Source organism: Salmo trutta, chromosome 35 (assembly GCF_901001165.1).
Source record: "Salmo trutta chromosome 35, fSalTru1.1, whole genome shotgun sequence".
In the NCBI taxonomy this organism is placed as follows: Eukaryota; Metazoa; Chordata; class Actinopteri; order Salmoniformes; family Salmonidae; genus Salmo; species Salmo trutta.
The window spans coordinates 17,135,986-17,159,872 of NC_042991.1; the positions used below are offsets into that span (position 1 = coordinate 17,135,986).

The following is a 23,887-nucleotide window of genomic DNA, read 5'->3' on the forward strand; positions in this document are numbered from 1 at the left end:
TTGTTTGCCCATATCATGCTGCCCTATGTGGCAGTGTCGAAATGACCTCAAATGAGTGCAGGATATGCAGAAATTTAAGAAAATGCTGAATTCTTGAGGGGGTTCAATTGAACTGTATAAAACAAATCAGAATGGCTTAAGACCCATTGAAATCACTTAGAATATATGTGTTGCCACCCTAGGGTCACGCACTACTCATAAAGCAAACTTCAAAATATAAAAAAAACATAAAATACCGTCAAATACTGTGATATGATATTTTGGCTATAATCGCTCAGTCCTACCTGGATGGCAGCTAGCTCGGCCCCAGTGATGTACTGGGCCGTATGTGCTACCCTCTGTAGTGCCTTGCGGTCAGATGCCGAGCAATTGACATACCAAGCGGTGATGCAGCCAGTCAAGATGCTCAATGGTGCAGCTGTAGAACTTTGAGGATCTGAATGCCCATGACAAATGTTTTCAGCCTCATGGAGGGGGAAGAAGCGTTGTCGTGGCCTTTACACGACTGAGGAAACCAACGGGTGGAACAATGATTATTGATCTCTAGTCAGACCGGCGCTGGCCGAGAGACCGAGAGCAATTCCACTAAAGCCTCAAAAGGGAGAAAACAAGATAAGAACAGAACTGCAAGGCTGGCTAAACACTGACAGGCCCTAGGCCTAAAGGGAGGAGGGGAGCTCCCAGACTTGATGTGGGAAGTGGATGCTTTGGAAGGGAGGAACAGGGGAGGGCCTCTTACTCAGCAGTAACGTCCTCATCTCACTCAACCCACACCTCACTCTCAGCACCCATCAGCATACAGAACTAAAAATAAACTAAGCCCAGCCAAACAGACAGAGCCATGAAGGTCACCAGCCTCTCGACAAAGGAAAACAACCAATAAGCAACCTCATGCTCACAGACAAGCCTCACTCCATCTTTGATATAATGACCCATGAGAACAGGGTAGGCACCGTTCAGCCATAATAACTGCTATGCTTACTGGCTGTACATTAGAAGGTAATTGGAACAGCAAATTGCTTTGTCAATAACACAGTACTAGAGTCTACGCACAAGTTACTCTTAAAAACCACTAAAATATTTCAAAATCTGAACAGTATTGTGGCGTAGCTGGAAGGTGATCTATCCACTTTCAGAGAAAATCATCATTCCATTTTTGCGTTCCATTAGCTACTGTGACTATCTTTAGAACTGAATTGCTTTAGCCAGGCAGAGACAGTTCTATATCTGCCTGCCTGCTATAGCCTGTCTATAGTGACAGTTCTATATCTGCCTGCCTGCTATAGTCTGTCTGTCTAGTGACAGTTCTATATCTGCCTGCCTGCTATAGTCTGTCTATAGGTGACAGTTCTATATCTGCCTGCTATAGTCTGTCTATAGTGACAGTTCTATATCTGCCTGCCTGCTATAGTCTGTCTATAGGTGACAGTTCTATATCTGCCTGCCAGCTATAGTCTGTCTATAGTGACAGTTCTATATCTGCCTGCCTGCTATAGTCTGTCTATAGGGGACAGTTCTATATCTGCCTGCCTGCTATAGTCTGTCTATAGGGGACAGTTCTATATCTGCCTGCCTGCTATAGTCTGTCTATAGTGAAAGAGTGCTAATAACTTTCCAAGAGACTTGAACCCACGTATCTCAGTAGACACAGTAAGCTTCCCAGTGTAAACACACACACACACACACACACACACACACACACACACACACACACACACACACACAACAGCAATAAACCCCACAGTCCTCGGTAGAAAGGAAACACTGCATAACACAGAATGGAAGTATTGTGCAACAGTCAATCCTACTGCTTAGATAAAGAGATGACGCGGAATAGGAAAGGATGTGGTCAAAAACAGTTATATGTGGACCATGAACTACGGCATAATATCCAATGCTAATGAATGGAGAAGAACAATGGAAATGGAGTGAGCTGTAATTTATTCACAGACTACTGCTCTACTCCGTATTCAAATACATTCTATAACAAAGCTCCTAGTTTCACATTCCCACTGGTTTCCTTGTATCAGACGAGTCATGAAGGAGACGAGTCATGAAGGAGACGAGTCATGAAGGAGACGAGTCATGAAGGAGACGAGTCATGAAGTACAGTATAGTGCTCTAGTCTAAACCACCAGAGAGAATCTGAAACATAACGCAGGCCTTTGGTAGCTGATCCGCCACCACTTTCCAACCACAGGCAACTGAAACCCAGAGGAATCCAACCCCAGACTAAGTGTCCAGGGCAGGGGAACATGTGTTAGTGGAGCCACACAGCCCACTCAGTGGGATTGAGGTAACAACGTGGCATTGGTGGTGGCAGGGCTGCCCTTCCCCATAAACATCAGTGAGGGCATTGGTGGTGGCAGGGCTGCCCTTCCCCATAAACATCAGTGAGGGCATTGGTGGTGGCAGGGCTGCCCTTCCCCATAAACATCAGTGAGGGCATTGGTGGTGGCAGGGCTGCCCTTCACCATAAACATCAGTGAGGGCATTGGTGGTGGCAGGGCTGCCCTTCCCCATAAACATCAGTGAGGGCATTGGTGGTGGCAGGGCTGCCCTTCCCCATAAACATCAGTGAGGGCATTGGTGGTGGCAGGGCTGCCCTTCCCCATAAACATCAGTGAGGGCATTGGTGGTGGCAGGGCTGCCCTTCCCCATAAACATCAGTGAGGGCGTTGGTGGTGGCAGGGCTGCCCTTCCCCATAAACATCAGTGAGGGCATTGGTGGTGGCAGGGCTGCCCTTCCCCATAAACATCAGTGAGGGCATTGGTGGTGGCAGGGCTGCCCTTCCCCATAAACATCAGTGAGGGCATTGGTGGTGGCAGGGCTGCCCTTCCCCATAAACATCAGTGAGGGCATTGGTGGTGGCAGGGCTGCCCTTCACCATAAACATCAGTGAGGGCATTGGTGGTGGCAGGGCTGCCCTTCCCCATAAACATCAGTGAGGGCATTGGTGGTGGCAGGGCTGCCCTTCCCCATAAACATCAGTGAGGGCGTTGGTGGTGGCAGGGCTGCCCTTCCCCATAAACATCAGTGAGGGCATTGGTGGTGGCAGGGCTGCCCTTCCCCATAAACATCAGTGAGGGCATTGGTGGTGGCAGGGCTGCCCTTCCCCATAAACATCAGTGAGGGCGTTGGTGGTGGCAGGGCTGCCCTTCCCCATAAAGATCAGTGAGGGCATTGGTGGTGGCAGGGCTGCCCTTCCCCATAAACATCAGTGAGGGCATTGGTGGTGGCAGGGCTGCCCTTCCCCATAAACATCAGTTCATTACCCCTTCACTTTCTTTATTCAAATCTGCACAGTCACCTAAGCAATGGTATTGGCTGACCACCAAACACATAACGGTTGAGTAATGTGTGTGTACCACAGCTTACTGTTGTCATAACACACACACTGACCCAGAAAGGCTCTTCGCATCACTGAAGCTAAGGGAAATCAGAAGAATTGACAAAGCAAAACATTGAAGGTACTGTAAGTAGCTAGCTTCCCAGTGAAGGTTGATGTGGAGTCCTGCCTAATAGATGTGTAGTGAGGAATGTAGGAAAACAAAGCTAAGGACACTGGCTTCTCTCTCGTTGCAGATTGTAGTATTTCAAGTCTGGCCTTAATGCTTTGTTAAGTAGACCCAGACAGACACACACACCCTCTCATTATAGTCCTGATTCCATTCAGAGTCTCCTTATCTCCCCATTAGGCCCTCTCCGTATGCTCTCAGTACACCTACACAGCTGGCTCTGCATGGGCTCTGTTCAGCCTCTCTGAAGGACAGGGTACAGTACTCCTGAGTACCACCACTCCACCCCCTTAGAGACATATCAGAAGGGGTCATATAGTGTGAACTCTATAGTAAAACACAAACACAGTACACACACACACACACACAGCTGTAACGTTTGAGCTAGGTGGAATTGGAACACAAATAGGAGAGCGTTTACCTTCTTTCCCTTCATTAATGTTAATGTCTCTATACCAAAATATAACATCAAAGGGCCTGGATGTGAGAGATGAGGGAGAGCAAGCGAGCGGTGGTGACGTCAGAAAAGTACTCCAGGGACTAGCTAGACCTGCCTGCCTGCTTACGCAATACAGCGCCTGCCTTCTATATCCCTACCAAAGAACACATGGCAAGATATTACCGCTCTGTTTCTTACTGCTAAGAACAGGAATGCAAATTCATTTGGAAGGAACACTCCATTATTTAGGTGTGTAAACGGGTCCAAATCATCATTTTCGTCACAGTCGAATGAACAGACCCCATGCGGAGGTTTGTTGGGCTGTCCAAGTCTAACAAATAAACTGCAGAGAAGAGTTTCTGGATTTCCTTCAGACTCGTCAGTCAGTCTTCCCTGGGGCAGACCGACAGCACTTCCCTCCACCACTTCCTCTGCTCCCTGTAGGCGCTACACCACAGGGAGGCCTCGGTCGATGGTTGTGTTGTTTCTGATTGCCACAGAGCGAGCAGAGCAACCCTGAGCCTTAAATGGTGTACTCGCATGCAGTGGTTAGGGCCAAACAAACAGGAATGTTGGCCTAAGAATCAGTCCGCAGTTTTAATGCCATGTTTGCTTTAACAAGCGGCTGAACTATGCTCTATACTCCAAACTAAATCCGAGGACGAACCCTGTAAATCTAAACAAAACAAAGTATGACAAAAGAAACACGAAGGACAATGTTTTTTTCCCCACAACTCATGTTCTGAGCCTCTGTGTAGATCTAGATAGAACTTGTTTGTTTTGTTTTTCCATGGCCAGAGAGTGTGTCTGCTCTGTGTAGCTGGATGAGAGGGCCAGGGGCCAGGGAAGAGGGCAGGGTTGCTGCTCGTGGAGCAGTGACGGGAGACAGGCGCCCACAAGTGCAGCATCCACAGGACACTCAACACTGGGGCAGATCTTTGCTGCCCAATGCAGACAGAGCTAGCAAGGGCGAAGAGGCATCCAGGTATGGACACAGGAAGGCTGTACAACTCGATTAGCCGCCAACTGCTAACTAGAACCAGTCAGTTAAGCAGTCAAAATACCATGCTACTGGAAATGTACAGGGGATGAGAAGGATATAGTAGTACTAAAACCACTCATTGTTTGTTCGAAAATGGAAAACAAAAAACTGGAATGTCAGTCACTGTGACAGAACCCACCTCCAATGAAGGCGTCTGCTAAATTACTGATATGTAAATGTAACGAGGGCTCATTTACCTGGCGAGTGGCTAATGAAAAATACCAGATGGATCTCTCCACAGTCAACCAAAGCAATATTGATTTGTCAGTTGAGCATTCTGCCTGACGTGATTACACGTAACCACATGTCAGTGAGGGGAACAAAAAGAAGGCTTCCAGTCCATCTGGAAGGCATTAGGGGAGGGGATGGATGGGAGGTCCACAGGCAGTGGTCTATAAAGTGTGTTGAGGGACTGGTGTGGGTCAAGGTTATGGTTCAAGACTTCGACTGGACCGAGAGTCCTGTAGAGCCAGAGTGAAGACTCCTAAGGGACAGACACACACACTGGGGCTAGCCTAGAACACTTTGATCCACCATTGGCTGACACACACACACACAGCTGAATAGTGCAGCAGCACAGCACACTTACCCACATGGGCCTCCCGTGCAGCAGAGTGAACATACCAGTACTAGCCTCCACTGCCTGGAAACCAGAACCTGGTCCCTACTCAGCCAGAACCTGGTCCCTACTCAGGTGGCTACTGGCTTGTCGTGTCCCTCACACAGTGCATGAGGAGCAGAATCTCAGGGCTAGCCTGACACCAGAGTACTGCTGGCTAGAGATAGGATGCAACGTTACCCTTAAAACTCAACATGTGACCAGAGAGTGGACTGTTCTGTTCCTAGAATTCTTCCTTTAGAGCACAAAACGTGATATGCTTTCATTTGCTCAGCAAACAGCTCACAGAGGTAGTTTAAAACACTCCTACGTTTTAACACTTTCTCCACAGCTCCATAGGGCTACAGACCTATAGCAGACAGAAATAATACTGTGGATTCCTCTCAGCTATGGTAGAAGAGCAGAAGGGGAGGCGTGAGAAATGTCACTGCTGTAAACTCACTGCTGGTGGTGCCAGAAGCCTGCTGTTGTTCAGACTGCTAGAGGCCCAGTGTAGTTAGAGGTGTTGGACTGTGACCACCAGACCCCTGCTGAGAAATGCATGGAGGTCCAGTATCAAGGCTAACGCTAGCAGGCTAATCAGGCTAACGCTAGTATGCTAATCACTGAAAGACCTCAACCTCCTCTTCAGCTTGTATTCAATTTAAAAAGACACCCGACTGATCACAGACGTAAGATCTTCATTTGATCAGCCTGTTGCACGAGAACGTGTAGTGTATCTGAGACTTGATTTTTCATTACGAAAAATATATCAACCCCTACAAAAATGTCCATTAATTATAAATCCACTTTTCCTGTTGCTGCAGGATTATTTTCCTACTGTAGCAAACCGGCTCAAATTAAGATCCTACATCTGTATGTCATCAATAAGGAATTCATATAACTCATAGATGGTTTGGTGATAGTCTGGACCATCTGTATAGCTTTGGCAAACATGTCTGGCATGACAACAGTCAGAGGCAGATCGTTATAAGAGTTGGCTAGATAACACAGCGCTCTGTAGCCAGGATGGTTTCTAGCAGAAGCATTGGAACACTTTGTGGTCTTGTTATCCTTGAATGCACTGTAAATACCAGTGTAAGAATGAAATGCCATGAACACACTACATTTTTCTGAGCAGATGAAATCATGTAATAGAGATCCAAAGAGAAGGCCTTGATTGTCAGGAGCGGCACTACATGAACACTGAACAATACAGTCAGTCGTTTCCAAGTTCAAGCTGTTCTCTTAAACAGCTGACAGTTGTACTGATGTCCCTAAAAGACAAGGTGTGTGTGTGTGTGTGTGTGTGTGTGTGTGTGTGTGTGTGTGTGTGTGTGTGTGTGTGTGTGTGTGTGTGTGTGTGTGTGTGTGTATGTGTGTGTGTGTGTGTGTGTGTGTGTGTGTGTGTGTGTGTGTGTGTGTGTGTGTGTGTGTGTGTGTGTGTCGCTCTCAACCCCTTCCACAGCATGACACAGCGCAGAAGGAAGATTCTCAGTGGAAAGAGTGCAGAAAATGGATTCCTTTTCATTCCCATGATATCTCCCTCAGACCTTTCACTGCACGCCCCTCAATCTCAACATGTGAAATAGTAACAAGGAAGACTGGTTGTAGGGGGGCATGTTGTGGAAATGTGCAGTGAGCCCCCTCCCTCACACAATCCTTCATTGGCGTTTCACAAATTTTCTCCAAACTACAGCCATCGCCTTAGCAACACTGTGTAGGTGGGTGGGTTTTGATTTGGATCCCTGGCTGCTTCCGCGTAGCTGGGAAAGAGCGAGACAGCCAGACTAAACCATTCATCGCTCTCACTATTTCACACAGTCACACACAGGCTTGGAGAGCATCAGATAAGAGGGATTGACCTATTGCCTTGGTGTGTGTGTGTGTGTGTGTGTGTGTGTGTGTGTGTGTGTGTGTGTGTGTGTGTGTGTGTGTGTGTGTGTGAGAGACTCTGCTTGTATGCATGTCCACGGGTGGGGAGGGAGTGAGAACGTAAGATCACAACTGTTGTACTCAGTCATTACATCCTGCAGTCTGATTATCCTCCTCACACACAGTCGATCACCAGCAGCTGTTTTCCTGGGCCTGCCACACGTACCGCCAACACCTCAACACCCTACCTCACCTCTTACCTCCGCACTGACGCCAGCCATACAGAGAGAGCCCACTCCTCACCACCAACCAACCCTAGTATAACACAGAGGGAGCCCACTCCTCACCACCAACCAACCCTAGTATAACACAGAGGGAGCCCACTCCTCACCACCAACCAACCCTAGTATAACACAGAGGGAGCCCACTCCTCACCCCCAACCAACCCTAGTATAACACAGAGGGAGCCCACTCCTCACCCCCAACCAACCCTAGTATAACACAGAGGGAGCCCACTCCTCACCACCAACCAACCCTAGTATAACACAGAGGGAGCCCACTCCTCACCACCAACCAACCCTAGTATAACACAGAGGGAGCCCACTCCTCACCACCAACCAACCCTAGTATAACACAGAGGGAGCCCACTCCTCACCCCCAACCAACCCTAGTATAACACAGAGGGAGCCCACTCCTCACCCCCAACCAGACCTAGTATAACACAGAGGGAGCCCACTCCTCACCCCCAACCAGACCTAGTATAACACAGAGGGAGCCCACTCCTCACCCCCAACCAGACCTAGTATAACACAAAGGGAGCCCACTCCTCACCCCCAACCAGACCTAGTATAACACAGAGGGAGCCCACTTCTCACCCCCAACCAACCCTAGTATAACACAGAGGGAGCCCACTCCTCACCCCCAACCAACCCTAGTATAACACAGAGGGAGCCCACTCCTCACCACCAACCAACCCTAGTATAACACAGAGGGAGCCCACTCCTCACCCCCAACCAACCCTAGTATAACACAGAGGGAGCCCACTCCTCACCCCCAACCAGACCTAGTATAACACAGAGGGAGCCCACTCCTCACCCCCAACCAGACCTAGTATAACACAGAGGGAGCCCACTCCTCACCCCCAACCAGACCTAGTATAACACAAAGGGAGCCCACTCCTCACCCCCAACCAGACCTAGTATAACACAGAGGGAGCCCACTTCTCACCCCCAACCAACCCTAGTATAACACAGAGGGAGCCCACTCCTCACCCCCAACCAACCTCTTGTATAACACAGAGGGAGCAGACCAACAGCTTAAAAATACACACCTCTCACTGCCATAAGTCGTGCATAACACAAGCAGATTTGGTGGGATAGACAGCGAGAACGAAGGGGGGGGGGGGTGAAGAGACAGGGAGAGAGCGAGAGAGACAATGTTCATTCATGCTGCTTGATAGGCAGGACAATGTGAGGCATCACTGTAAAAACATTCAGGCGGACCAGCTGCTGAGGTGACATCTCTGAGCTGGCTGAGGCTAAACTATATGGGCTGTATTTACGAGGCAGGGGAGGCCTGCCCTCAGCCGCTGGCACACAGACTGGAACACTCTAAAAAGGGACAGTTGGGAGGCGACTGACTGACCATTAATACATTCATAATGATGACTTGGTGAGCTCTTCACACTGGGGCTCACGCAGTAGAGGCAATCACAAAGCGCAATTCAAATGTGAAATGTAGCTCAACTGGAAAACAGGGGGCCTTCGTTTGCTTTCAGGAGATAAGTGGAAATGGGACACAACTTTATAACCTTCTGTGAAGCCACAGTCTGAACGCGTGATATTTTCAGTACGTGTGCTGCAATCTTCAGGTCAGATGACAAGGGTCAGTACCAGCTCTCGTTCATCGGAGCAAGCGTGTTAACTGGTACATTCATGATCAACACTTTCAACACAGGACTCAAGTGACATTGAGTAAGGTCCAAGTAAGCTAGTCATATTGAAAAAAAAAAAATGTACCTTTCCAGGGAAAAACCTTTCTTAATCTTGTACTGTGGTAGCAGTTGTGAAGAACACAGACCATCCCAAGTCATTCCCCATGGGACCACTAGATTACTGGGTCCTTCACTGGTGTGAGCAACAGGTAGCTGCCTCTGATTGGCTGTAATTGTTCTGACCTTTGACAGTACCATGGTAACCAACTCCAGAAAGAACCCCTGGGGAGTGGCAGAATAAACTCTGAGCAGATCTGTTCACCCACGACTTTAACACCAGTTTGCCAACGACACGGAAGTGGTAGGCCTCATCACCGACGACAATGAGACAACCTATAGGGAGGAGGTCAGAGACCTGCAGTGTGGTGCCAGGACAACAACCTCCCCCTCAACGTCAGCGAGACAAAAAAGGTGCCGATCGTGGGCTACCGGATTAGGAGGGCAGAGCACGCCCCCATTCACATCGGTTTAAAGCCCTAAAAATGAGAGACTTCAGCCACTGAAGTCATAGACCGTTCTCTCTGCTACCGCACGGCAAGCGGTACTGGAGCGCCAACTCTGGGACCAAAAGGCTCCTGAACAGCTTCTACCCCCAAGACATAAGACTGCAGTTAATCAAATGGCTACCTTGACTATTTGCACTAGATCTACGCACACTCACCTACACTGACACTGCAACACACATGCATATTGATGCCACTCACACTTTTAGGGCTGACCTCAATTAGTCAACCAGTCAACAAAGATTGATTTAGTCAAGCAGTAACACACACATACACACACACACACACACGAATACTACCAGTCAAAAGGTATTACAACACCTACTCATAAAAGGATTTCTTTATTTTTACTATTTTCTACATTGTAGAATAATAGTGAAGACATCAACACTATGAAATAACACATATGGAATCACGTAATATCCCCCAGAAAATCTAAAAATATTTTAGATTTGAGATTCTTCAAATAGCCACCCTTTGCCTTGATGACAGCATTACACACTCTTGGCATTGTCTCAACCAGCTTCATGAGGTAGTCACCTGGAATACATTTAAATTAATTGGTGTGCCTTCTTAAAAGTTAAATAGTGGAATTTCTTTCCTTCTTAATGCATTTGAGACAATCAGTTGTGTTGTGACAAGGTAGGGGTGGTGGAAACCCTGGAATGAGTAGGTGTCGGTACCACGCACGCCAAGTATTCAGACCCCTTGACCTTTTCCACATTTTGTTACTTTACAGCCTTATTCTAAAATGTATTAAATCTACACAATACCCCACAATGACAAAGCAAAATCAGGTTTAGACATTTTTGTTAATATATTTAAAATACAAAATTAAAATATCACATTTACTTAAGTATTCAGACCCTTCACACAGGACTTTGTTGAAGCACCTTTGGCAGCGATTACAGCCTCGAGTCTTCTTGAGTATGACGCTACAAGCTTGGCACAACTATTTGGGGAGTTTCTCCCATTCTTCTCTGCAGATCCTCTTAGGCTCTGGCAGGTTGGATGGAGATCGCCGCTGCACAGCTATTTTCAGGTCTCTCCAGAGATGTTTGATCAGCTTCAAGTCCAGGCTCTGGCTGGGCCACTCAAGGACATTGAGACTTGTCCTGAAACCACTCCTGCACTGAAATGCACTGTTAACTGTGGGACCTTATATAGACTGGTGTGTGACTTTCCAAATCATGTCCAATCAATCGAATTGACCACAGGTGGACTCTAATCAAGTTGTAGAAACATCAAGGATGATCAATGGAAACAGGATGCACCTGAGCTCAATTTCAACTCAAATGGCAAAAGGTCTGAATAATTATGTAAATATATATTTGTAACTGTTTTCGCTTTTTCATTAGGGGGTATTGTGTGTAGATTGATGAGGATTTTCCTTCATCCATTTTAGAATAAGGCTGTAATGTAACAAAAATGGGGAAAAAGTCGAGTATGAATACTTTCCCGAATGCATTGTGTATGTACACACACGCACGCACACACTTGCGCCCATCTCAGTGAACTAATCCATTGAGGAGGACTAAAAGCCAATAAATGCTTTATCCGAAAAGGTGGTCTGAGGCTCCATGTGGAGGGTGTGACAATTGTGGAGCCTACAGAGGCCAAATTGAGCTCAGTACTGCAGCGCCATGTGCCTCCCAAATTCTGTAACAATGTGGAGGGCTCCATATAGTTCCGCATTGACATGATTGGTTAACGGTAGGTGGGCAGTATATCATGTATAAACACAAACTCACTTCCTTGACAACAGCTTACATACTGTACATCACCAGTAGCACATGTACCATTAATTCCTATCATTTGTAATATACAATGTTTGTTACTTTGGTTATGGTAATTTATTTTTAATGCATTCAATATTATTTTTCCAGTCTTTTGAGAATTTTCCAGTCTACACTTGTGAGAAACAAGTTTGGTTATATTTCATTACATTTACGAGTTGTCAACTGAGTCTTTGTTTGGAGCGCTCCTGTTCATGTTGAGTAACGACGTGCATGCATAGAAGTAGGTCTATAGGCTGCCTGGCCTGAACACAAATGTAGGTATAGAAATGTGCACATTTGGGGATCTGATAGTATTTCTGATTGGCTTAACGCACCACCACTAATGAGCTGTGGATCTTCTCAAAGTAATGTTTCCTTCACCTCAAAACAGCAAGCAAAAAGTCTGTTTTAACAGACTGTTGTATTCGGCGCATGCGACAAATAAAATTGTATTTGAGGTCTTTCTGGGGTTCTAACTGCAAGAGGTTCTAGTAGAGAGAGGTGTGGGCGAGACATTGTAATACAGTGTTGTCATACCAAAACTGCACCATGTGTACTCCCTCTGCACTCACCAGGTGTGAAGGATCATAACTCAATCATAAAGCAGAGAAACAAACCAAACAGGTTCCACATAAACGGAATGAGATTGTTTTGCAATGACATGGCAACTGAAAGAAAAACACGTCATACAGAATGTGTTTGAGGAGAAACTTAGTTTGCGTGCAGCCTCAACCCTCCGGAGGCTCCAGCCTTGTGAACACACTGCTAGCTTCTGTGTGAGTGACAGCAGCAACACTGTGTTTGTGAACACGCCAACCTCATCAGGTATTTAAAGGGTGGCTAGCGGGGCAGTGAGAAAGTGGCAGGTTAGTGCTAACTTGGACCAGTTCCTCCTCTGGAGATGTTTTACCCTACTGGGCACTGTGGGCTGCCATTCAGCCAGTCACAGAGAGGATTTCATATGGAACACAGCCATCAATCTACCACCACCCCCTTGGCTAACAGAACAGGCCCTGTTGGGCTGCATGGGAACTGGCTGGACACCATTGGTTGTCTCAGGGTTGACTGGCCACGTTGTTTGTGTTGTTACTCAACATCCATGCTTCGCGGTGGGAAATACATATGCAGAGATCATCCATTCACCTACTCTGCGTCTCACAAAAACACGGTGGTTGGAACCCAAAAGGACAGATGTCCACCGGTCTACTGTCCATTGCTCGTGTTTCTTAGCCCAAGCAAGTCTCTTCTTCTTATTGGTGTCCTTTAGTAGAGGTTTCTTTGCAGCATTTCGACCATGAAGTCCTGATTCACACAGTCTCCTCTGAACAGTTGATGTTGAGATGTGTATGTTATTTGAACCCAATTCATTGGGCTGCAATTTCTGAGGCTGGAAACTCTAATGAGCTCATCCTCTGCAGCAGAGGTAACTCTGGGTCTTCCTTTCCTGTGGCGGTCCTCATGAGAGCCAGTTTCATCATAGTGGTTGATGGTTTTTGCGACTGCCCTTGAAGAAACTTTCAAAGTACTTGACATTTTACGGATTGACTGACCTACAGGTCTTAAATTAATGATGGACTGGACTCTTCCGCGCAGTATTGGTTAGAATTAGTATTGGTGATTGGAATGTGACTTTGTCCCCAATTTTATATTTAACTAGGCAAGTCAGTTAAGAACAAATTCTTATTTACAAGGACGGCCTACACCGGTCAAACCCAGACAACGCTGGACTAATTGCGCGCCGCCCTATGGGACTCCCAATCACGGCCGGACACTGGAACAATATTCCTAACATCCGAATGTGGGGAATGATGAGAGATGGTCTATGGAAAACTGATGTCTATTTTGTGATTTCATGAAACATTTATTTCAACGTTATAACAAAAATATTGTTCCTTGAACACTATACATGTCAGGTTTTCATCCTTTACGTTGCGTCGGAAATAAAGACAATGAGAGCATTTTTGTTAAGATAGGAATGCGATTTTAGTTTTCTAACGAGATCATAGTTTTGATGATACTTTGCCTCCGTGAGTAGCCACGCCCGAGGGAGCTCAGAGAGTGTGTTAGCATGACAGAAAGCCTTCTTTTTACCAGAATATAAAGGATGAGTTGAGAATTAACATATCAGACCAGAAGGACTCTAGCTGCAGCGTCGGTCTCCATTGGTTACAACCCTGAAAATCAACACGAGGTGAAAACAAAGTAGCCTCTAACAATCAATGTTACGGCTGAGTAGCTGTTCTAAGTACTGTATCTAAGAAAGCGATTTTAAGAAGGACCATCCTGTTATTCTCTTCAAACCATTGTCTACTACACTGCTCTTATCACCCCACTGGGGATCATTGACACGGCTGATTAGCGGTCTTCAGAGGACCACTCTTCCAGAACGAGTGAAAGTAAACACCATCCTGTTAGTTCTGCTTCAGACTACAGGACAAGGCATTGAAGCCACGGACAACTAAGGAGGACATTGTGACCTCTTGTAGATAAATCAGAGCCTTACACTTAAGAGCTCGGGAGAAGGCATAACAGAACCTTTTCCACAAAGGCCTGGGTCCAACAGAGAAACATAGAAGGAAGACATTCAAACACATAAATACATTCATTATCTCTTAGTCCAAACGGGCGGCGGTTCAGGGGTAAAGTATTATGATTACTGTGAGCGAAGTTTCAAGTGTACAAGTGTTCTTTCTCCCTTTTCCCCCACTCCACACTCCTGTTAAACAAGCAGTCATGTTAGTCCGCTAGGAACCTGTTTTGATCGTATTAAGTTTCTAATCAATAACCTATACCGTGTGTGTGTGTGTGTGTATATCCTGTGTGATCATTTCGTTTGTAAATAATGAAATCAGTGTGTGGGGTACGGAATGATCAGTAAAGCTGTGGTTTGTGCAGATGCAATGAGTATACTAATTATGAGACCAATATGAGGTAATGATTAATACTTATCAATATATATAATCTAGAGTTTAATTCGGGAGATGGTAACTTCTTTGGGATAGGGGGCAGTATTTTCACGGCCGGATAAAAACGTACCCGATTTAATCTGGTTACTACTCCTGCCCAGAAACTAGAATATGCATATAATTAGTAGATTTGGATAGAAAACACCCTAAAGTTTCTAAAACTGTTTGAATGGTGTCTGTGAGTATAACAGAACTCATATGGCAGGCCAAAACCTGAGAAGATTCCATACAGGAAGTGCCCTGTCTGACAATTTGTTGTCCTTCTGTTGCATCTCTATCGACATTACAGCATCTGTGCTGTAACGTGACACTTTCTAAGGCTTCCATTGGCTCTCTAAAGCCGCCAGAAAGTGGAATGGGGTGTCTGCTGTCTCTGGGCAAAGTACAGCAGCAGAGTTTGTAAGTGGTCAGCCTGGGGACAGTGAGACTGGAGATGCGCATTCACGAGACTTCTCAATTTTTTTCTTTCAGCCTTTGAATGAATACAACGTTGCCCGGTTGGAATATTATCGCTATTTTATGAGAAAAATAGCAGAAAAATTGATTTTAAACAGCGTTTGACATGCTTCTAAGTACGGTAATGGAATATTTCTACATTTTTTGTCACGAAATGCGCTCGCGCGTTACCCTTCGGATAGTGACCTGAACGCACAAACAAAACGGAGGTATTTGGATACAACTATGGATTATTTAGAACCAAAACAACATTTGTTGTTTAAGTAGAAGTCCTGGGAGTGCATTCTTATGAAGAACAGCAAAGGTAATCCAATTTTTCTAATAGTAATTCTGAGTTTAGGTGACCCCGAAGTTGGCGGATGTCAAATTAGCTAGCCGTGATGGCCGAGCTATGTACTCAGAATATTGCAAAATGTGCTTTCGCCGAAAAGCTATTTTAAAATCGGACATAGCGATTGCATAAAGGAGTTCTGTATCTATAATTCTTAAAATAATTGTTATGTATTTTGTCAACGTTTATTATGAGTAATTTAGTAAATTCACCGGAAGTTTGCGGTAGGTATGCTAGTTCTGAACATCACATGCTAATGTAAAAAGCTGGTTTTTGATATAAATATGAACTTGATTGAACAAAACATGCATGTATTGTATAACATAATGTCCTAGGAGTGTCATCTGATGAAGATCATCAAAGGTTAGTGCTGCATTTAGCTGTGGATTGGGTTTATGTGACATATATGCTTGCTTGGAAAATGGCTGTGTGATTATTTGTGTCTATGTACTCTCCTAACATAATCTAATGTTTTGCTTTCGCTGTAAAGCCTTTTTAAAATCGGACAATGTGGTTAGATTAACGAGAGTCTTTATCTTTAAAATGGTGTAAAATAGTTGATTGTTTGAGAAAATTGAATTCTGGTATTTTAGTTGGCTTTGTATTTCGCGCCGTGCGATGCCATTGGCTGTTGGCTAGGGGTTCCGCAGGCGGAACAGGGTTCCGCAGGCGGAACGTCTGTCCTCAACAAGTTAAACAACTTCTTCCGTGGTGCCACAAATCCTAATGAGTTGTTAAATGATTCATTTGAGTAAAAATTAAACCTAGTTAGTTGATTTGATATATAACAGTCATCAGATTAATGTCACGTCATGTGTTATTTCATAGTTCTGAGGTCTTCACTATTATTCTACAACATAGAAAATAGTAAAAATAAAGAAAACCCCTGGAATGAGTAGGTGTCCAAACTTTTGACTGGTACTGTATATGCCGTTTGAAATTATGATTTTGCTTCAGCCCCCAGTAGGCAGAGGCTAAATACGCTCAGTGCACATAGAGCAGATATGTGAAGGAACTGATATTAATATTTGATGAAGATTCTCCTTTGCTTAACTTGATGTTTATGGCTTGCTTAATGTTCCGGCAGCTAGACTAAGTAGTGTACATGTCTACTGCTCGTTGGGGAGCTAGGCAGGAGAATGATACAATGAGCATACAAACAGCAGCATCTGAGAACCACTTATTGTAACATGAACATCCGCGTCAGGAAATATATATAACGTCATACCAGAAGAATAACGGAACAATTTAGATATTAATAGACCAAACTCTTTACCTATTTCATAGACCAAGGCTTCATGTGAAACCGTTCCTGTCCAACCCTTCAAGCTGTGTTTAAGATGCCACAAGCCTGGAGGCTCTGCTTGAATAATATGCAACAGTTTATTTGATGAAGAAGACATGACTGCAGGGCACATTCTGTACTGAGAGAAAACCCCAAAAAGATTCTCCAACGTAGAGAGAGGAGGAATCTAGTACTATATTAGACTATACAGTACAGAAGGTAGGCAGGCTACAGTACCTACCGGTATATGTCCATTTTGGAAGACAAGCAGCATGATCTTTCATTAAGGATGAAGCTAGAAGCCTTGCGGTGTGTGGAGGTGTGGAGCTGCATGGCTCTCCCCCAGCCCCCCCCTCCCTCCTCCTCCTCCTCAACGCTCCCCTTAGCTCAGCGTTCGCCGTTACTGCTGCCAGACTCAGAGCGGTGCAGTCCGTCCCACCGTCCACCTTTCTCTCTACCACCCTCTCAGATTCATGTTGCCCCCTTCTTAAAAAGTAATCAGTGACTCATGATGAAGCGCTGGACGGGTGCTGCGAGTCAGCGATGCTGCTGCTCCATGCTAGCCTAGCACTGATGTGAACGGCTGCTGATGCGGAATCCGGCTTCTCACAGTGGTGGAGGGGTAACCTAGCAACAGGCTCTCACCCCACCCCTCACCTCACCTTGCAGGCAGACAGTTGTTAAAGGAAGATCATGTTTGGAGAAGATGAAATCACTGCGCACACACACACACACACACACACACACACGTGTTTATAGCTGGCCTCAGTTCAGCAGAGCTTTCTTCTCCTCCTCATCGTCCACCGCCCTCATCTGTCTCCCTCCAATATAGACTTATCATAATAACCAGGCAGAATTAGCAGTGTTTCGGAGCGTATTAACGAGGCTTAACCAGGCATTGCCGTGGAGTTATGACACAAAACGTTGACAGAAGGAAGTCTCCCTTTCTGCAGGTGATGATTCTAAAACTAAAAAGAGGACCTATTGTCTGAGAATGAATGGATCTGACCAGAATCAGCAGTGCTTATGTAACAGTTTTCATGTACAGTATGGAAAGAGCACTGAGGGTATGGCATTGCTCCTGGGGTCCTGATGACAGGTTCGTCAACACACACCCTTGAGCTGACACTCTCCCACACACAACCTTCAGCCAACAACATTCATCTGGACACACACAGACCCCTCCTGTACTGGCTGGTCCATGCTTTTTATCAGCAGTCACTCAGCACAGTGAGATAGGATTAACCACGTGATAGCCCCTACAACCCTGGCTGATGAAACCATAGAAACCAACCACTCTCACAGAGTCACTGTATCATCTTGAGGTCAAAGTTGTCCTTTACCACATATTTAGGGTCAGATTACCAGACCCATAATCCTAATCTTAGACTAACCTTTAGAGAGGTTACCGACTCCACCTCCAATTCTACTACTTTCACCTTCCAGAAGGGCTGATAGAACAGATGCATTCTGGTCCTGGTGTGTGGCAACGGTGGGCGGTAGCGAGAGGAGTAATTCCAGAACTCACTGCATGTGAAGCGGCGGTTGGTTTTCCATGGGAACAGGAGTGAGTAACAACAGGTCAACTGCAAGGACACAGTCAGTAACAGGCAGAGCAGGGCTGCCCCTGCAGATGCATGGGCATAATCAGGACCCCACCTCATTCATGAACCCATAAACACTTGTATTAATTATATACAGTGAGGGAAAAGTATTTGATCCCCTGCTGATTTTGCATTTTTCTGGATTTTTGTTGTTGTTATTCTGTCTCTCACTGTTCAAATAAACCTACCATTAAAATTATAGACTGATCATTTCTTTGTCAGTGGGCAAACGCACAAAATCAGCAGGCGATCAAATACTTTTTCCCCCTCACTGTAGGTGATGACTACGGAACCCCTGATTGGACAGAAACATTTCAATACCTCATCAACAAGACTCATCTCACTATGGATGACTAAAATCACTGAGCAGCACAGACTGTTCACATACTAAAGAAGAATTTACATCATTTACATTATGACAACGCCTCTGTTTACCTGTTGATGTATTCTCATCGGGATAGTATAATGGAAATATGCACAACACAATAAAAAGGCATAAAACCTCAGTTTAGAAAAATATATCTGCCCTGAGAATTAATTGTATTGTCGGATAAAAGCACTTACATGAGAGCTATTCGTCCCACGTTCAGGAACCCGCAAGTCAAGAGCTGTCACTGCTCTCACATTAAGAGCTGTAGAATTCAATTAGGAGCAGCACTCACAGAGGAAAACACACACTGCTGGTGGGATAAACTTTATAGTACACGTAATGAGAACACATTGGAGACACTAACTGGCACATAATGGCACAAAATGGAACTTGACCAAAATCAACATTAGAGCACAGATGCATATGTTTCGTACCACAACCACTGCCATAGACCGCAGGAAAAGGTATCCAGCTGTGTAATGCCAAGCCCCTCAAGCTAGTCAAGCCAGACCGACCACGTGAGGAGATTCTGCTCTCCCTCTCCACTCCATTTCCCCTCTCTCTGCTCATTTTGTATTAAATGTCACCACAGGTGGGGTTTGGTTGGCAGGTGACTCAGAGCCATCTCTCCACCGTTGAGGGCAAGCGAGTGCGCCAGAGAGAGTGTGCGTGCGATCCCTCGCCCACCCCCCCAGACAGAGCCCATTCTCGCCCACCCCCCAGACAGAGCCCACTCTCCCACCCCCCAGACAGAGAGAGAGCGCGCCTGCGCGCGCGCCCGCCCGCAAGCCCCCCCAGACAACCCCCCCACCCGCAAGTCCCCCAGACAGAGGACGCATGCCCGCAAGCCCCACCCGAGCAAAGATCTCTGTACTTTGCTCCGTTCACCTTTCCCTCGATCCTGACTAGTCTCCCAGTCCCTGCCGCTGAAAAACATCATGCCTCCAGGCGTGACGCTTGGCATTCAGGCCAAAGAGTTCAATCTTGGTTTCATCAGACCAGATAATCTCCCATCTCCACAGAAGAACTCAGGAGCTCTGTCAGAGTGACCATCAGGTTCTTGGTCACCTTCCCGACCAATGCCCTTCTCCCCCGATTGCTCAGTTTAGCCGGGTGGCAAGCTCTAGGAAGAGTCTTGGTGGTTCTAAACTTCTTCCATTTAAGAATGATGGAGGCCACTGTCTTCTTAGGGACCTTCAATGCTGCAGAGACTTTTTGGTACCCTTCCCCAGATCTGTGCCTCGACACAATCCTGTCTCAGAGCTCTACGGACAATTCCTTCGACCTCATGGCTTGGTTTTTGCTCTGACATGCAGTGTCAACTGTGGGACCTTATATAGACAGGTGTGCGCCTTTCCAGATCATGTCCCATCAATTGAATTTACCACGGGTGGACTACAATCAAGTTGTAGAAACATCTCAAGGATGATCAATGGAAACAGGATGCACCTGACCTCAGTTTCAAGTCTCATAGCAAAGGGTCTGAATACTTACGTAAATAAATGTGCAAAAATGTTTAAAAACCTCTTTTTGCTTTGTCATTATGGGGTATTGTGTGTAGCTAGATGAGGATTTTTTATTTTTTTATTTAATCCATTTTAGAAAAAGGCTGTAATGTAACAAAATGTAGAAAAAGTCAACAGGTCTGAATACTTCCCAAATGCCCTGTATAGTATCATCATCATCATTTCTTATTGGGAGGTCACTGGCAATTCCCAGCCCTAACAAATACCCTGCTTAGATCACCTCTACCCATTCCAGCTGCCCCATGACTACATAAAATCAGAATGCCAGGAAAACGCAGGTTTTAAGAAGCCCTTTAACCCTATACCACTGAGGGGACATAAATCAGAACTGCTATACAGTATCCTCCCCTTTAATCTAACTGTAGAGGGCTCAGTCTATCCTCCCCGTTATCCGTCCAGCATCTGAGCATGTGTGGATGAAAGCAGAGAAACAAAGAGCAGAATGAGTCAATTACATCATTAAGGAGTACATCACCACTTTTCTGCCCTCATGGGAGGGTAAAAAGGTCACGGCTGAGTCTGGTCAGAGACAGGCAGCCGAGGCAGTTCAGAAGAAAACGTACAACAAAGAGAACAAGGGGAAAACTACAGAGTGCGATGAATACATTTGCCCTTCGCTGCTAAACTAAGGACGACACCCAGCTGCCCAAAGGCTCTTCTCTTTCCCAGCAGTTTTATCTGCACAGACAAGTAAAATCAGCCTCTATTCAGATCACACTGGCAAAAACAGTCATGTGCGGCAGCACTTCCGAGCATTGTGGGATCCAGGTCTGAATAACAAAAACAGTAGGGGGAAAAATAGTGAGAAAAAGGGGGAATCAAGTAAGTGTTGGGCAGTCTTTTGCCTTTAATTGACTTTGCCAGGCAACGCGCTGCATCATGGCATCACTGACTTCGAAGCGTCAGGACTATTAATTATATATCAGATGAGATGCGCCAGGTGTCCAGGGGCCTTAGGAGATAAGTGCAGCAGACCAAGTCACGACCAGGAGGAAGAAACAATGCGATGGGGAGGAGGGAGGAGAGGGGGGATTGTGTTACAGTACAGACAGCTGTTAAACATAACTGGGTTAGCGTCCGTGCGCTGGTGGCGAAAGTAACCCTGCTGCAGTGTAACAGACTCTACGCCCCCTTGAAGCCCAGGCCTACCCGACAAAGAGGAGACTTTGTAGGAGACTATATTGAGCTCCAGCTCCACTGAAATCAGCGGAGTAAATCACTGATGACGAGCTCCTGACACCTGCACTGTCACTGCACTACAGGACATCTTAACCAGAGAGAAGGGAAGGGACAAAGGGAGACGGAGAAGAAAAAGGGACAGGCACAGACAGTAAAAGGAGAGAAGCTGGAAGAAAGGACAACAGAATAAAAAGAGGGATCAGAAAGAGTTGAGGAAACTCAAAAAGGACTTGAGAGGTTGAGTGAGAGCTCAAGATAGAACGTGAGTGACGAAAGTAAGAGGTAGACGTTTTGCCAAGGCTGGGCTTTAAAAGGAGCCTCCCAAGGCAAGCTGTGTTAGTAACACTGTTCCAAGTATTAAGGCTGTCACAGGCCCAGACAGAGGTAATGGATAGCCAACACATGGAAAAGACTCCCTGCTCCACCAGATGACTTTTACCACACTGCAGACAGTCATGCTAGTCTGGCTAACACCGAACTCTCAAAGTTCTCCTGACTTCAGAGTCTGGAATGACTCTTTGATGTTGTTGGCGCAATGCATTGACAAAGTGGGCTGTGCTTTTACTGTTTGGTTCTCCATGTCTTTCTCACTCAAACATGCAGAGCCCCTGAGCACCGCCCACTTCCATCACAACGGTTGGATTTTCAAATCCAAACAATGAGAGGTCTCAACCCCCAAGTAAAAAAAAAGATATTTGAGAGAACCAATCAAACAGCCTCCTTTCCAGACCAGTGTGGTCACACTCTCCCTCTGCTGTGAGGCACGTGGGTAGCGTCAGCCAGGCTACAGTCGTGCTGCAATGGTTTTACATTTCGATGTCAAATAGAGGTACGTAGGGGGGTGTGAGGATTTTCCAAAAATGTGTGTGGTGCTTGAGTCTTGGGAGACTGGTGGAATTTGCAGCTGCAAGTGCTGCATGTTGATGAGTTATAGTGTTAATATGAAATGGTTTAGGATCCTCACCACAGATGGTATGGTTGTGCGGTGTATAGGCGTACAGTATGCAAAGACTTTCCTCGGATGGCTACGGTCTGTGTCCAACCACCTAATAGAGCAGGTAAAATATCTCTGACATCCAGCTCAGTAGACATATGATCACAACAAGTCACCATCAGGGCTATAACCTAAGTAAAACTGATCATGGATCAGCATGAAGGGCAACTCTCAAACAGTGACAGATACTGAACACAAGGATAAATATCAAAATCCCTACAAGACAAAAAATAAATAAATCAGTAACGCCTTCTCTTACACTGATCAGAGGATGGAGGATACAGATGGGACTTCACACACAGGTTATTCACCAGCAGCTGGACTGTGACGATGGACAGCTATATGAAATGACACGTGTAATTGAAACTGCTTTGATGGCAAAAGGAGACGGAGGGTAGCAGTCAGACTTACAACAATAGGGAATCCTAGCCTGGGTACACAGTTTATCATGCCGACTCGGATTTCCAACCTTTGACCAAGAAGAGCAGGAAGTAGTTTTTGTCCTAGAGACCTTGTGAGACATACCCTGTTCTCTGGATCATTTTACAGGACAACACATACAGCAAAAGGCAACAACAAAGAAATACACAAAATGTGTTCAACAGCAGGTGTGGTGTGCAAGAAAGACTTGTCTGTCATTCCAGCAATAACCTTCCTTTTTTGACAAGGTTGCCCGACGAAACAGACTTGAAAAGTAACATAGTTTACTCATCCATCCATCCTGACAAAAATGAGGCAAGGTGACAGCTATGTGCACAGATGTGTCACCCAACAAAACCCGCTGAGTGATTCCCACTAACATTAGCCAACGCGCTAGCTCTGCTACCTATGCATGGGAACTGTCAGAATGATGAAGGTGGTTAGGAAACTTCACCCGATATAAAGAGAAGGCTTATTGTTTTAATGCCATGGCTACCTAACCTCATCCCCAGGCTAATTTCTGAAGAGCCGGCTAGTGGACAAGACTACTACCTAATCCACACATCTCCAGAACAACATACGAAGTTACTTGGATTCGTTGTATGAGCCGAATACAAAAAAAGAAAAAATGGGAGAAGTGCTAACTTTCAGCTCAATATCTAACTCCTGATGTTGTTGTTGTATTCTCACCAACCATAGTCTGAACAATGATGTCATTGTTGCTGGGTGCTGTTGTCATGAGCCAGAGATAGTTTGAGACAGGTGACTGTTGTAAAAAGCCCCAATCTTCTCCCTAGGGCGGGGCCATGAAGAGAAACAACCAAAGTCACCTAACAACCAAATGTCAATGCAATACCTGTCACACCGGCACCATAAAACTATGTTGATATTCACTATATACACAAAAAGTATGTGGACACCACTTGAAATTGGTGGATTTGGCCATTTCAGACACACCCGTTGCGGACAGGTGCTTAAAATTGAGCACACAACCATGCAATCTCCATAA

General features: G+C 45.8%; 1 protein-coding gene across 4 annotated transcripts in view; it reads right to left on the minus strand.

Annotated features, from left to right (window-relative positions):
* The window catches only part of LOC115174734 (protein enabled homolog), a 146,661-nt gene that overhangs the window by 86,776 nt on the left and 35,998 nt on the right, over positions 1-23,887 (minus strand). The window contains exon 1 of one of the 4 annotated variants that reach the window (XM_029733549.1): positions 17,027-17,087. The exons of 2 other annotated variants lie outside the window; for them this stretch is intronic. In XM_029733549.1, coding sequence (XP_029589409.1) covers positions 17,027-17,040 — 14 coding nt within the window. In that variant the 5' untranslated portion in view covers positions 17,041-17,087. Of the gene's footprint in view, positions 1-17,026; positions 17,088-23,887 lie in introns of those variants that run through there. One more of the 4 variants, XM_029733553.1, reaches the window with a different exon arrangement.